The sequence below is a fragment of the Podarcis vaucheri genome, assembly GCF_965113315.1.
Source record: "Podarcis vaucheri genome assembly, chromosome: 12".
NCBI lineage: Eukaryota > Metazoa > Chordata > Lepidosauria > Squamata > Lacertidae > Podarcis > Podarcis vaucheri.
The window spans coordinates 56,853,308-56,866,534 of record NC_138750.1 but is presented as its reverse complement, the minus strand read 5'-3'; the positions used below and the strand labels follow the sequence as shown (position 1 = coordinate 56,866,534).

The following is a 13,227-nucleotide window of genomic DNA, read 5'->3' as shown; positions in this document are numbered from 1 at the left end:
GATCAGAAGGTCGGCGGTTCGAATCCCCGCAACGGGGTGAGCTCCCGTTGCTCGGTCCCTGCTCCTGCCAACCTAGCAGTTCGAAAGCACATCAAAGTGCAAGTAGATAAATAGGTACCACTCCGGCGGGAAGGTAAACAGTGTTTCTGTGCGCTGCACTGGTTCGCCAGAAGCGGCTTAGTCATACTGGCCACATGACCCGGAAGCTGTACGCCAGCTCCCTCGGCCAATAAAGCGAGATGAGCGCCACAACCCCAGAGTCAGTCACGACTGGACCTAACGGTCGGGGTACCTTTACCTATAAGTGATATAAGCTGCCCAGATTGGCTAGGGAAACCCAGCCAGATGGGCAGGGTATAAATAATAAAATTATTATTATGACTAGTTATTATTAACTTGATACCACCCAGCCCTAGTTATTTGGTACCTGTAGGAGTGTTAATTGCATCAACTGAAGTGGGTGAGGCGATCTTGCAGGTCCTAAGGGCTTTAAATACTATCAATAACTTATTGAAGTAGTAATAATAATATTTTATTATTTATACCCCGCCCATCTGCTTGCAGGGCAGCAGTTGAAGAAGGAGCAAAAAGGGTTTTCTTGTGTGTGTGTGTTTCTTTGTGGCTGATTAGCTGTTTTCCCTGTGTAAAGGTCAGAGGGGGCAGGGTTTCTGTTGAGGCAGGGGATTAGCTGTGGGAGGAGCTTATCAGAGTTTGCAGGGCAGCAGTTGAAGAAGGAGCAAAAAGGGTTTTCTTGTGTGTGTGTGTTTCTTTGTGGCTGATTAGCTGTTTTCCCTGTGTAAAGGTCAGAGGGGGCAGGGTTTCTGTTGAGGCAGGGGATTAGCTGTGGGAGGAGCTTATCAGAGCTTGCAGGGCAGCGGCGCGTGCCTAGCGGCGCGCGCAGTTATATCCATCTTTTAGATTTAGGGGAGCTAGTCTCAAACGTTTGTTGGGGGAGACCTAGGGTTCTTTTTTTTGTGGAGGAAGTTATTTGTCCTGTCTCCAAGCTTTTTATGATGGAGGACCTCTGTAGCCACCCCCAACGACACGATCTCAAGATGGAAGGGGAGGGAACAGCTGCAGTCGCCTGCGATTCCTGCGCAATGTTTGCCATCTTGCCAAAGGTTGCAGGCAGCTTTACCTGCAGCAATTGCATGTTGATTGCCCTCTTAAAAGACAAAGTCCAGCAACTGGAGGAACATGTAGCTACGCTCCATAGAATTAGAGAGCTGGAGCTCTTCTTGGAAGCAACAGAGCACACCGTCTCCACCAAGGAGGAGACAGGGGAATCCCCTGAGAAGGAGGCTAGTTCACCAACACAGGAGCCAGATATTTGGAGAAACGTGACTCAAAGAAGTAGGAGGCCCAGGGTTCACTCTGATTGTTTAGAAATACACAATCGCTTTGAGGTCCTCTCCCCTAGCATGGAAGACGAAGAGCAGACTCCATTTGAGGATCTCTCCCTCATTACAGTCGATCAGGTAAATGAAGACGAGCAGCAAAGTCAGTCCTCAGGGAATGTGCAGGCGACCTTGGAACGGACAGCGCACGGAAGAACCCCGACCAAACCCAAGAGGAGGCGTGTAGTGGTGATAGGGGATTCCCTACTGAGGGGAACAGAAGCAGTGATCTGTGGGCCTGACAAGATGTCTCGGGAAGTGTGCTGTCTCCCCGGAGCTAAGATCCAAGATGTAACTGAACGACTGCAAGGAATCATAAAACCCACTGACAAATACCCCTTCCTCTTGGTTCATGTGGGAACCAATGACACTGCAAGCAATAGCCTCCAGAAGATCAAAAGAGACTACGAGGCTCTCGGCAGGAAATTGAAGCAACTAAATGCACAAATTGTCATCTCATCTGTTCTCCCAGTTGAACGACGTAGCCCAGGGAGAGAGGGGAAAATAGTGGAAGTGAACAGCTGGCTTCGCAAATGGTGTAAACAGGAACGGTTTGGATTCTTAGATCACGGACTGCAGTTTCTTGAAGATGGACTTCTGGCAAGGGATGGGCTGCACCTCACAACGGTTGGGAGAAATGTTTTTGCCAAAAATCTCAGAAACCTCATCAGGAGGGCTTTAAACTGACTAATATGGGGGAGGGAGACAGTGCTCCTGAAGGTAGGAGTCTATCAATTAATGAAGATGATCATCCAAATGTCATAGACCAAATGGAGCAAACAGCACGCGGACCTAGTGGTCGGAGGAAAAAATCCTTACATAAGAGACACGGGGGAATGATTAATGGACTTCAATGTCTGTACACTAATGCGCAAAGCATGGGAAATAAACAAGATGAGCTTGAGCTCTTAGTACAGCAAACTAAATATGACATAATAGGCATCACTGAAACCTGGTGGGATAAGTCCCACGATTGGAATGTAATAATGGGGGGATACAATCTATTTCAGAGAAACAGACCAGACAAGAAAGGAGGAGGAGTGGTGTTATATGTCAGGGATGTGTATACCTGTGAAGAGATCCAAGATTTAGATCCTCAAAGCCAAAGTGAGAGCATTTGGGTCAAAATTAAGGGAGAGAAGAATAACAGAGACCTCATTGTGGGAGTTTACTATAGATCCCCAACCCAAACGGAGGACATAGATAATGCCTTCCTGGAACAGATGGCCAAGCATGCAAAAGGAAGGGAGATAGTAGTAATGGGGGACTTCAATTACCCGGATATTTGTTGGATGTCAAACTCAGCCAAGAGCATAAGGTCAAACAGATTCCTCACTGGACTTGCAGACAACTTCATTGTCCAGAAAGTGGGAGAAGCAACAAGAGGAACAGCCATTTTAGATCTGGTCCTAACCAATGTCGATGACCTGGTTAGTGGGGTAGAAGTGGAAGGATCATTAGGCGCGAGTGATCATGCTCTTCTGAAGTTTACTATACAGCGGAAAGGAGCAGCCAAGCATACTAGGACTCAATTTCTTGACTTTAAGAAAGCCGACTTCATAAAACTTAGGGAAGTGCTGGGTGAGATCCCATGGACAGCAATACTAAAAGGAAAGGGAGTTCATGATGGCTGGGAGTTTGTTAAGAGGGAGATAGTAAAAGCACAACGTCAGGCAATACCAATGAGACGGAAACATGGAAGGTGCCTAAAGAAGCCAGTGTGGCTATCTAAAGAACTTTTAACTGAATTAAGATTAAAAAAGGATGTGTACAAAAAATGGAAAAGGGGGGAAACCACCAAAGAGGAATTCAAACAAATAGCCAGCACGTGTAGACACAAAGTCAGAAAAGCTAAAGCACAGAATGAACTCAGGCTTGCTAGAGAGGTTAAAAGCAACAAAAAAGGCTTTTATGGGTATGTCCGTAGCAAAAGGAAGAACAAAGAAACAGTGGGGTCACTCAGAGGAGAAGATGGTGAAATGCAAACAGGGGACACAGAAAGGGCTGAACTCCTCAATGCCTTCTTTGCCTCAGTCTTCTCCGATAAAGAAAACAATACCCGACCTGAAGAATTTGGAGCAAATGATTCAGCAAAGGAAACACAGCCCAGAATAACTAAGGAGATAGTACAAGAATATTTGGCTAGTTTAGATGTATTCAAGTCTCCAGGGCCAGATGAACTGCATCCAAGAGTATTAAAAGAACTGGCAGATGTGATCTCAGAACCACTGGCAGTCATCTTTGAGAATTCCTGGAGAACAGGCGAAGTCCCGGCAGACTGGAGGAGGGCAAATGTTGTCCCTATTTTCAAAAAGGGAAAAAGAGAGGACCCAAATAATTACCGCCCAGTCAGTCTGACATCAATAGCAGGGAAGATTCTGGAGCAGATCATTAAGCAAACAGTCTGTGAGCACCTAGAAAGGAATGCTGTGATCACCAATAGTCAGCATGGATTTCTGAAAAATAAGTCATGTCAGACTAACCTGATCTCGTTTTTTGACAGAATTACAAGCCTGGTAGATGAAGGGAACGCAGTGGATGTAGCCTACCTTGATTTCAGCAAGGCATTTGACAAGGTGCCCCATGATATTCTTGTAAAGAAGCTGGTAAAATGAGGTCTTGACTATGCTACCACTCAGTGGATTTGTAACTGGCTGACTGACCGAACCCAAAGGGTGCTCATCAATGGTTCCTCTTCATCCTGGAGAAGAGTGACTAGTGGGGTGCCACAGGGTTCTGTCTTGGGCCCGGTCTTATTCAACATCTTTATCAACGACTTGGATGATGGACTCAAGGGCATCCTGATCAAATTTGCAGATGACACCAAACTGGGAGGGGTGGCTAACACCCCAGAGGACAGGATCACACTTCAAAACGACCTTGACAGATTAGAGAACTGGGCAAAAACAAACAAGATGAATTTTAACAGGGAGAAATGTAAAGTATTGCACTTGGGCAAAAAAAAAATGAGAGGCACAAATACAAGATGGGTGACACCTGGCTTGAGAGCAGTACATGTGAAAAGGATCTAGGAGTCTTGGTTGACCACAAACTTGACATGAGCCAACAGTGTGACGCGGCAGCTAAAAAAGCCAATGCAATTCTGGGCTGCATCAATAGGAGTATAGCATCTAGATCAAGGGAAGTAATAGTGCCACTGCATTCTGCTCTGGTCAGACCACACCTGGAGTACTGTGTCCAGTTCTGGGCACCACAATTCAAGAAGGACACTGACAAACTGGAACGTGTCCAGAGGAGGGCAACCAAAATGGTCAAAGGCCTGGAAACGATGCCTTATGAGGAACGGCTAAGGGAGCTGGGCATGTTTAGCCTGGAGAAGAGGAGGTTAAGGGGTGATATGATAGCCATGTTCAAATATATAAAAGGATGTCACATAGAGGAGGGAGAAAGGTTGTTTTCTGCTGCTCCGGAGAAGCGGACACGGAGCAATGGATCCAAACTACAAGAAAGAAGATTCCACCTAAACATTAGGAAGAACTTCCTGACAGTAAGAGCTGTTTGACAGTGGAATTTGCTGCCATGGAGTGTGGTGGAGTCTCCTACTTTGGAGGTCTTTAAGCAGAGGCTTGACAACCATATGTCAGGAGTGCTCTGATGGTGTTTCCTGCTTGGCAGGGGGTTGGACTCGATGGCCCTTGTGGTCTCTTCCAACTCTATGATTCTATGATTCTATTCTATGATTCTATGATCTGGCTAGGTTTCCCCAGACACTCTGGGCAGCTTCCAACAATAGATTAAAAATGTAAGAAAACATTAAAAACTTCCCTAAACAGGGCTGACTTCAGATGTCTTCTAAATGTCAGATAGTTGTTTATTTCCTTGACATCTGATGGCAGGGCATTCCACAGGGCGGGCACCCCCACCAAGAAGGCCCTCTGCCTGGTTCCCTGTAACTTCACTTCTCTCAGCGAGGGAACCGCCAGAAGGTCCTCAGAGCAGGACCTCAGTATCCGGGCTGAACGATGGGGGTAGAGATGCTCCTTCAGGTATACTGGGCCAGCCCACAACTGGAACAGACCTCTGAGTCCAGGCATTACGTAAATGCACACAAGGCCTCGCTCCTGTCAACAATTGTGCTGCAGCATCCGTGCCTCAGTTGCATGGGCAAAGGATGAAGAGAGGTTTGTGTGTGTAGAAACCCCTGACCTTCCTGTGGCTGGAATCTCCTGTGCAAAGGTCAAAGTCACATCCATTGCTCCACCCACTAGCCAACCTGGCCCCACCCAACACCGGTATGTGGTCCCTAGAAGCAGTGGCGTAGCGTGGGGGGTGCCAGGGGTGCCGGCCGCACCGGGCGCAACATCTGGGGGGGCGCGCTCGCTGCCTCCGGAGTCGCCGAAGAGCCTCGGGCGCAGGCTGTAGCGGAGCCGCATGTCTCGCAGCGCCCGGCTGAAGGCGCCCGGCAGGCAGCGGCTCTCAGCGCTCGCCGCGGAGGACGCGCCAGGCACCCCCTCCTCACAGCCCCGCCTCCGCCGGTGCTGCTGCAGCTGCTGGGCCGTTGCATTTTCCTCGCCTCTCTGCCCCCCTCCTCCTCCGGGCAAGCGGCGTCGTTTGGGCGGCAGCGCCAGCGGCAACTTGCAGGTTAGGGGTTAGGGGGGGCGCAAGTTACTTGCCTTGCCCCGGGTTAGGGGGCGCAAATTACTTGCATTGCCCCGGGTGCTGACAACTCACGCTACGCCGCTGCCTAGAAGGATCTCCAAAAGGGAATGCAGAGATGAAAAATGCTCTCCACTTCTGAGTTACACCAAGAAGATTCATCTGTAGCGACATTTCTTGGCCCAAGAAAATGGATTTAGAATCAAAGCGCTTATCCATACCTGTAGGTCTCGGTTTTGCTTTTTCCAGGCCCAGTTTGCAAGTGGGCGTCTTCATCAGAGAGATAATTCTTCAGGACAGAGTCCTCTGTACACCTGGGCTGGCTGAGCTTCTTCCGTGGGGCTGGCGGGCTCCCCTTAACACCCTTGGAGCCGCTCGTATGCTCCAGAAAATAGCTGGCCATGACTTCAAGGAGGGTTTTCAAGGGATTCTCCCTTGCCTGCAACAGAAGAGCTCAGCTGGTTAGAGAAAACCTCTGTCTTTCATTGAACTCTTAACTGAGATATGTGCACAGTGGAAGCTGCTTCAGACTACCGGTTCAACAAGCTCAATATTGTCTACACCAGGAGTCGGCAAAGTTTTTGTGGCTTAGGCTAGTTCACGCATGTGCAAACACTATTTCCGGCGCTCCTTCCGGGACGGAGGAGGCGTGCGCAGCTTCCCACTGCCTGCAGGAGCTACCTGTTAAGTTGTGGGTGAACATATCAGACAACACAGCGATTCTTCAAACAGAACTGAACTGAAGGGTTCAGCCAGCCTGCTTATATAGAGCTCCAGTACAACGTAACTGTAACAATTTTCTAAAACTATCCAATCACTGAACGTCACTTTCAATCCCTTATTTGCATAACTATCTACAGTATCCCCCTGCTGGCCCAGGGTGAGAACTTCAGTACATAACACTACCCTTCTTCTCTTCCTGTGGTTCATTTTACATATCATATACATCCCTGCATATCTTACTATAACTGTCCAAATCCGTTTTCCACTTTCACATCCATCAAAAATTATTTACTCTGTTGAATTTATCTTAATGCTGCCAGCATTTTCAGCTGTGTACAGTTATTTTCCATATATTCAGTAAATGCTTTCCAATCTTCTTTAAATGTATGTTCTTCTTGCTGTCTTATTCTATATATTAAACCTACAAGTTCTGCATATTCTGTCAACTTAAGTTACCAACTCTTTTTAGGTGGGACCTCACACTCACTGTCCATTTATGGGCTAACAAAACATGGGCTGCAGTTGTTGCATACATAAATAACCTTTCCTGACCCCTAGGAATTTCAGTCTGGGTTATCCTCGATAAAAAGGACTCTGGTGTGTGTGTTTTTGGAAAAGTAGTTTTAAACATTTTTTTTTCAACTCATTATATCTCATTTCCCAATACACTTTTACCTTTTTACATGTCCAGCGAGTTCCGTAGTTTATCTATGGAACGGCTGGCCTCATCTCCACCCGCTCTCAGGTTTCCAAAGGATCCGGGGAATTTTGTACAGAGGATTCATCTTCTCACCTTGTTTTGCTTGCACAAAGACTGGAGGTGCAAGACATTTCGCAGTTCATTTCTGTTGTTGATGCTGAGAGCTGTTCGGGGCAACTCTTCGTCCATCACAACGATGGTTTTCTTCAAGCACTGCGGAAGGAAGAGAGAGGACGGACGTGGCGCTGTGCAAAATAGAGACCTCTCCCCATCCTGTCTTAACAGTTCAGGACAACTTGTTGATAAAGTTCCTACAGAAAAATACTATCCAGTGAAGTTGGCACAGCACATAAAGGTAAAGGGACCCCTGACCATTAGGTCCAGTCGTCGCTAGGGAATATTTGCATTATGAACTGTATAAAATCACTATGTGGAAGCTGACCCTATTGAGTCGTGGCCAATCCTGAACGGACCCATCAGGAAAGGAATAAGAGCTCCGCAACCTCATAGTTGCCTTTGGCTGGACTTAACCATCCAGGGGTCCTTTACCTTTTAGATATCCTTGCCAAAGGTTACCATAAAGGTAAAGGGACCCCTGACCGTTAGGTCCAGTCGTGACCAGCTCTGGGGCTGCGGCGCTCATCTCGCTTTATTGGCCGAGGGAGCCGGCGTACAGCTTCCGGGTCATGTGGCCAGCATGACTAAGCCGCTTCTGGTGAACCAGAGCAGCGCACGGAAACGCCGTTTACCTTCCCGCTGGAGCGGTTCCTATTTATCTACTTGCACTTTGACGTGCTTTCGAACTGCTAGGTTGGCAGGAGCAGGGACCGAGCAACAGGAGCTCACCCCGTCGCGGGGATTCGAACCGCCAACCTTCTGATCGGCAAGTCCTAGGCTCTGTGGTTTAACACACAGCGCCACCCGTGTCCCTGGCATAGCACATAGGGGCATGCAATAGGATTCTGTGCATAAAGCAAAGGTTGCCAACCTTTTGGGGTCTGTGGGCAGATTTTGAGTTTTGGAAGCAGGGTGGATTTGATTTAGATCAAATCGATTTAAATCACGATTTAAACCACTAGTCAATAATACTTGATTTAAATCATTTGTTTTACAGAAAGACTCATTCTTGCTGGTGTAATCTTAATATTTACAACCAGAGGAAGGTTTCTTTTTTTGGAACGATAAATTTTCAGAGTAGTTTTTACAGTTATATCGAAAATTACTGATTTGGTTATACTATTGGAAATACAAAGACAGATAATTATGAAATCATTGTGAGGTTTCATAAGTTAACTGTTTATATTTGGGCAACTTTTCTGCTGTACTTTATTGGAAGGAGAAAAAATAATCATTTCCTTAACAACCATTTAAACAATTTATTTAACTAAAGCAATAACATTATAGCATATGTATCCATGTTTGTTAACTGATGTGGTTAAATGCTTTTTTTAAAAAAAACTTAGACTGAGTTTTAGCACACATGAAAAACTTAAATCCTTATTTCCTGATGAATAGCCTCTGGACTATAATGTAACTTAAATAGAAAACTATCTTTAGAAAGATTTCTCCTCCAAAAGCATTTTATTTTAAAAATCTGATTTAAATTTTAAAAAATCCATTTTTAATTAATTAATTTTTTTAAATCATTGATTTTTATGCACCCTGTTTGGAAGAGAGGTTGCGGGTGTTTACAACCCTATGCCCCTCTAGCAGGTCACGATCCTCACCAGGGCTGGATCCTGAAGAAGTGAGGTTAGCTGCTTTGCAAGGCAGCAAAACCATGCTTTGCAAAACCATTCCCCCCAGGTTTCAATTTCTTTAAAACTGTGACATTATGGCAGGGGACAAAGCTGTATTGCAACTTTTGGGTTTGTTTGTTTTTTTAAAAAAACCATTTAAAAAAGTTATATGATTTCATTTGCATTGTATCAGTTCTGTTTGCTTGTTTTCCCACCACAAGTTGCAATTTATTTTTTTTATTGAGCTTGCAAGCTGTCCCTGATGATATGAAGTGTCGACCAAGCATGTAAATAAATGCATAAAGAAACATAAACAAAGGATGCGGAGGGTTGGACTAGATGAGTCGCTTCCCACACGGCAATTCTACGATTCCGTGAAACTAACAAATAAGATAAATAATCCAGGCTTGAATTAGATGTGTGAAATGGATATGGGTCACAAAAGCAGACATACATTTTTACTATTGGAAATTCCTTCTCTGTCTCTTTCTCGCCGACTCTGCAGCTTTTAATGGATAAAATGCTAGAAGCGGCCAAACAGATGACTTTTAATAGCACCTCCTACCGGGGAGCTTTCAATCCCTTTCTCCCCTCCACTTTTTAAAAAAATTAAAAATGTTATTTTTAAACAGAATAATCACTAGCACAGCTTCATCGCTCGTGCTTATTTTTTCTCTCCAGTACACATCCGTTCGACACAATCTACGCTCTGTTTTAACATTTGGACAGCATTTTCCTATCAAATTGGGTGGAAAAACTCATGTTTCTGCTTCCGCGTTCATGGGAATCCCACGTGCATTCTGGGAAATGTAGTCCTCGTGGTGGGTGGCTGAGATCTTGTTGTTGCAGCCTGAATCAAAGTCATTCTCATGTATATGCATATATATGTACACACACACAAGCATTAATTATCTTAGCAAAATCTGGGGAAAGCAGAAAGAATGTTTTAAGCTTAACAAAATGCATTGCTATTTTTCCCCCTTCCCAAAGCATCGTAAAGCGCGCATGCACTGCTCTCCAAGGCAGATCGCAAGCTCTTTATTTTTATTATCCTTTACCTTTTTGCTGAGAAATTCTCTCACCAAGGATGCAGCCACCTCTTCCAGGAAAGAGGCTTCCATTGCAAAACTCCCAGAGCATGCAAAAAAAAAAGGGAGATCTGCGTTTGCTGGCTCAGTTTAAGGACCGGGAGAGGGAGAAAAAGAGAGCGCCTTTGTTTTGTGCGCCTGGCGAACTGCAGCTGCGCAGCTTCCAGGTCTCCATCTGCAACCCGGCTGTTGCGTTGCCGTTGGCAGGTTGCCGTGGCGATGGAATCATGGCCGGGAGAGCGTTCGCAGCGCCCCCTGCCGCTCCTGCGGGGGCAAGGCACCCGGCGCGGCGAGGCAACTCACCTGAGCGCGCACAGGTAAACGCGCAAGGCAAGGTACTCAGCGCGCCGGGCACTTCGGAGGGACCCAGCCAGTGCCGGATTTACCTGCGAGCGCTCCAGTTGGAGAACAGCCTTTACTAAAGGTGTCATGGGCTTTGAAGACACTCGAACTCAGGACGCAAGGGAGAAACGTGCTAAGACAGGGGTTGGCAAACTGAGGCCGAATCGCCTTCTCAATCCAGCCTGCGGATGGTCCGGGAATCAGTGTGTTTTTACACGAGTAGAATGTGTCCTTTTATTTAAAATGCATCTCAGGGTTCTTTGTGGGGCATAGGAATTCGTCCATTTTTTTCCCTTTCCAAAATATAGTCTGGCCCCCCACAAGGTCGGAGGGACAGTGGGCCGGCCCCCTGCTGAAAAAGTTTGCTGACCCCTGGTCTAAGAGGAAGGCACGCTTGGCAAATCCACACTGTGATCAACTCCCGCCCAGAAACCAATGTCCCCGCTGTGGAAGGACGTGTGGATGCAGAATTGGCCTCCACAGTCACTTACGGACTCATTGTTAAAACCGTGTTTATGGAAGACAATCTTACTCAGCTACGAGGGATCACCAAAGGAGAAGTGGAGCTTGCTTTAGCCTAGGGCCCCACTCTCTTGGGGACCCCTCAAAAAAATTAAAGGAGGAAAAAAAACCCCTGAGTGTACATTTCCAAAATATAAAATTAAAAAGTACATAAAATAAAACCAGCATAAAGCAACAGTGTTTTGTGTTGTGTAGACTCCTAGGATGTAAGTCATGGGCCCCGCCTGCTAGCCTGCTCCCTAAAATATCGCTAGTTTGCTCATTTCTCTATATAGGGTGCCTACATTCTGCTTTTTATAATTATTAGTGGTTTGCATCATATATTTACACCTATTATTAATATTTGATGTTTTACCAAGTGTCTAGAGACTAGATTATGAGCCTTTGTAAATTGTGTTTCTAAAGGAACTTTTGTTATTGCCAAAGTGTTTGCATTATTAAGTTTGTTATGAATAAAAACATCATTTTAAGTTAGAGCTTAATAATTCACTATTCATATCCTTCTTGTTAATTGTATTTCAGTTCAACAATTACTTTGATAAAATACATATTTTGTTATGTGCAAGTGGCTTTAGATACCTATTAGGTCCATAAATTACCATATAGCATATATTCAACACAACAAACAGCAACAATTTGAGCTTAAGGCCTCATCAAACATAAATCTGGCTGTTATGTACTGAGCTGAATAGGATCCAAAAGGCAGCAGTCTGATTGCTCCTAGAACAATAGGATTCAGAATGCAGCAGTCTGATTGGTCCTAGAACAATAGGGTCCAGAATGCAGCACTCTGATTGGTCCACAGGAGCCACCCAATCCAGCTCCAGGTGGAAGTGAATCCACAACCTGACTGGCCTACAGGTGAATCCCGGAACTAGCCAATCACGTGGGGCCCATTGTGTAAATAATGTATATAAAGCAGACATTCTGGGGAAACTTCCATTCCTCGCTACTATGAGCTGAATAAAGAGCATGAAATCCACTCTTGACTCCAAGTATATTTCACCAGCCCTGGACCCAGCCAAACGCTAGGAAGGAGGCTGAGGGCGGAGGGGAGAAAGATGGAAGCTGCAATGCCTATCAGAAGCTTTGTAAACTCCTATTCTTCTCAGGAAGATATACCGTAAGGCAGCGGAGTAGGATGACTTTTCCTTCATTCTCTTAGTTGGACTACCTTCCATGGGTGCAGCCGGGGGGGGGGGCAGGGGGCGGTTGCCTCCCTAAATCAAAATATTTTTCTTTTTTTCTTTATGCTTTTCAGGTTTATATGTTTCACTAATTTCACAATCATTTTAACATTTCAGAACTTGACTTCCTCCCCCCTCTTTCTGCGGTTCCTTTGTTTTTAATATCTTCTGCATATTCCAAATTAACTTAATCTGCTCATTTATTCATCTACTTCAAATATATACTCTTATAAAACTGCAGGTTATTACAATAATCCTGCCAATTTTTAAAAATTGTTTACAATCTATCTGTAAATATTCAATAAACCATTTCCATTCTTTTATTAAAAAAAAAGTTCTGTTATCTTGATTTCTTCTTCTTCCTGTAATTTTCGCCATTTCAGCATATTCCATAAGTTTTTGTATCCATTTTTCCTTTACTGCAACCTCTGCTTCTTTCCGTTTTGGGGCGAGTAACATTCTTGCCGCAGTAGTCGCATACATGAGTAAGTTTCTATACAGTTTCGGTAGTTCTGTTCCTATAATTCCCAAAAGAAAAGCTTCTGGTTGTTTTGATTTGTTTTACAAACGTTTGTAACATTTCTAAAACCAATCAAAAACAATACAAATTTTAAAAAAAGTCTGAGGTTCTGCTCCACCACAAAAGCCTTCCCCCCCCCCAAGAAAAATCCTGGCTACCCTTGTGGCGTTTGCCCTCCTAGGTGTGTGACATCATACTGGGTTCATAGGGAACGGGTAAACTAATTGTAAAATGACTAACCAATGGGAACCCAGGGGGCAGAGTTAACTGTGTATAAGGTTTAAGCACAGAGAGAAATTGTTAAGAGAAGTTAGAGTGGCAGAGAAGACAGTCTGGAGTTAGACAAGAGAGAAGATAAGTCTGTAGGTTGGGCTAGTCTGGTGTGAGAGAAT

At 45.2% G+C, this 13,227-nt stretch overlaps 1 protein-coding gene across 2 annotated transcripts in view; it reads right to left on the bottom strand.

The window, feature by feature from the left end:
- MINDY4 (MINDY lysine 48 deubiquitinase 4) overlaps positions 1-10,473 on the bottom strand; it is a 97,853-nt gene extending 87,380 nt beyond the window's left edge. Inside the window, exons 1-3 of one of the 2 annotated variants that reach the window (XM_082192289.1) lie at positions 10,235-10,473; positions 7,531-7,650; positions 6,236-6,453 (exon numbers count right to left, since the gene is read on the bottom strand). In XM_082192289.1, coding sequence (XP_082048415.1) covers positions 6,236-6,453; positions 7,531-7,650; positions 10,235-10,297 — 401 coding nt within the window. In that variant the 5' untranslated portion in view covers positions 10,298-10,473. The remainder of the gene's footprint in view (positions 1-6,235; positions 6,454-7,530; positions 7,651-10,234) is intronic. The other variant, XM_082192290.1, reaches the window with a different exon arrangement.
- Between the last annotated feature and the right edge of the window lie 2,754 nt (positions 10,474-13,227).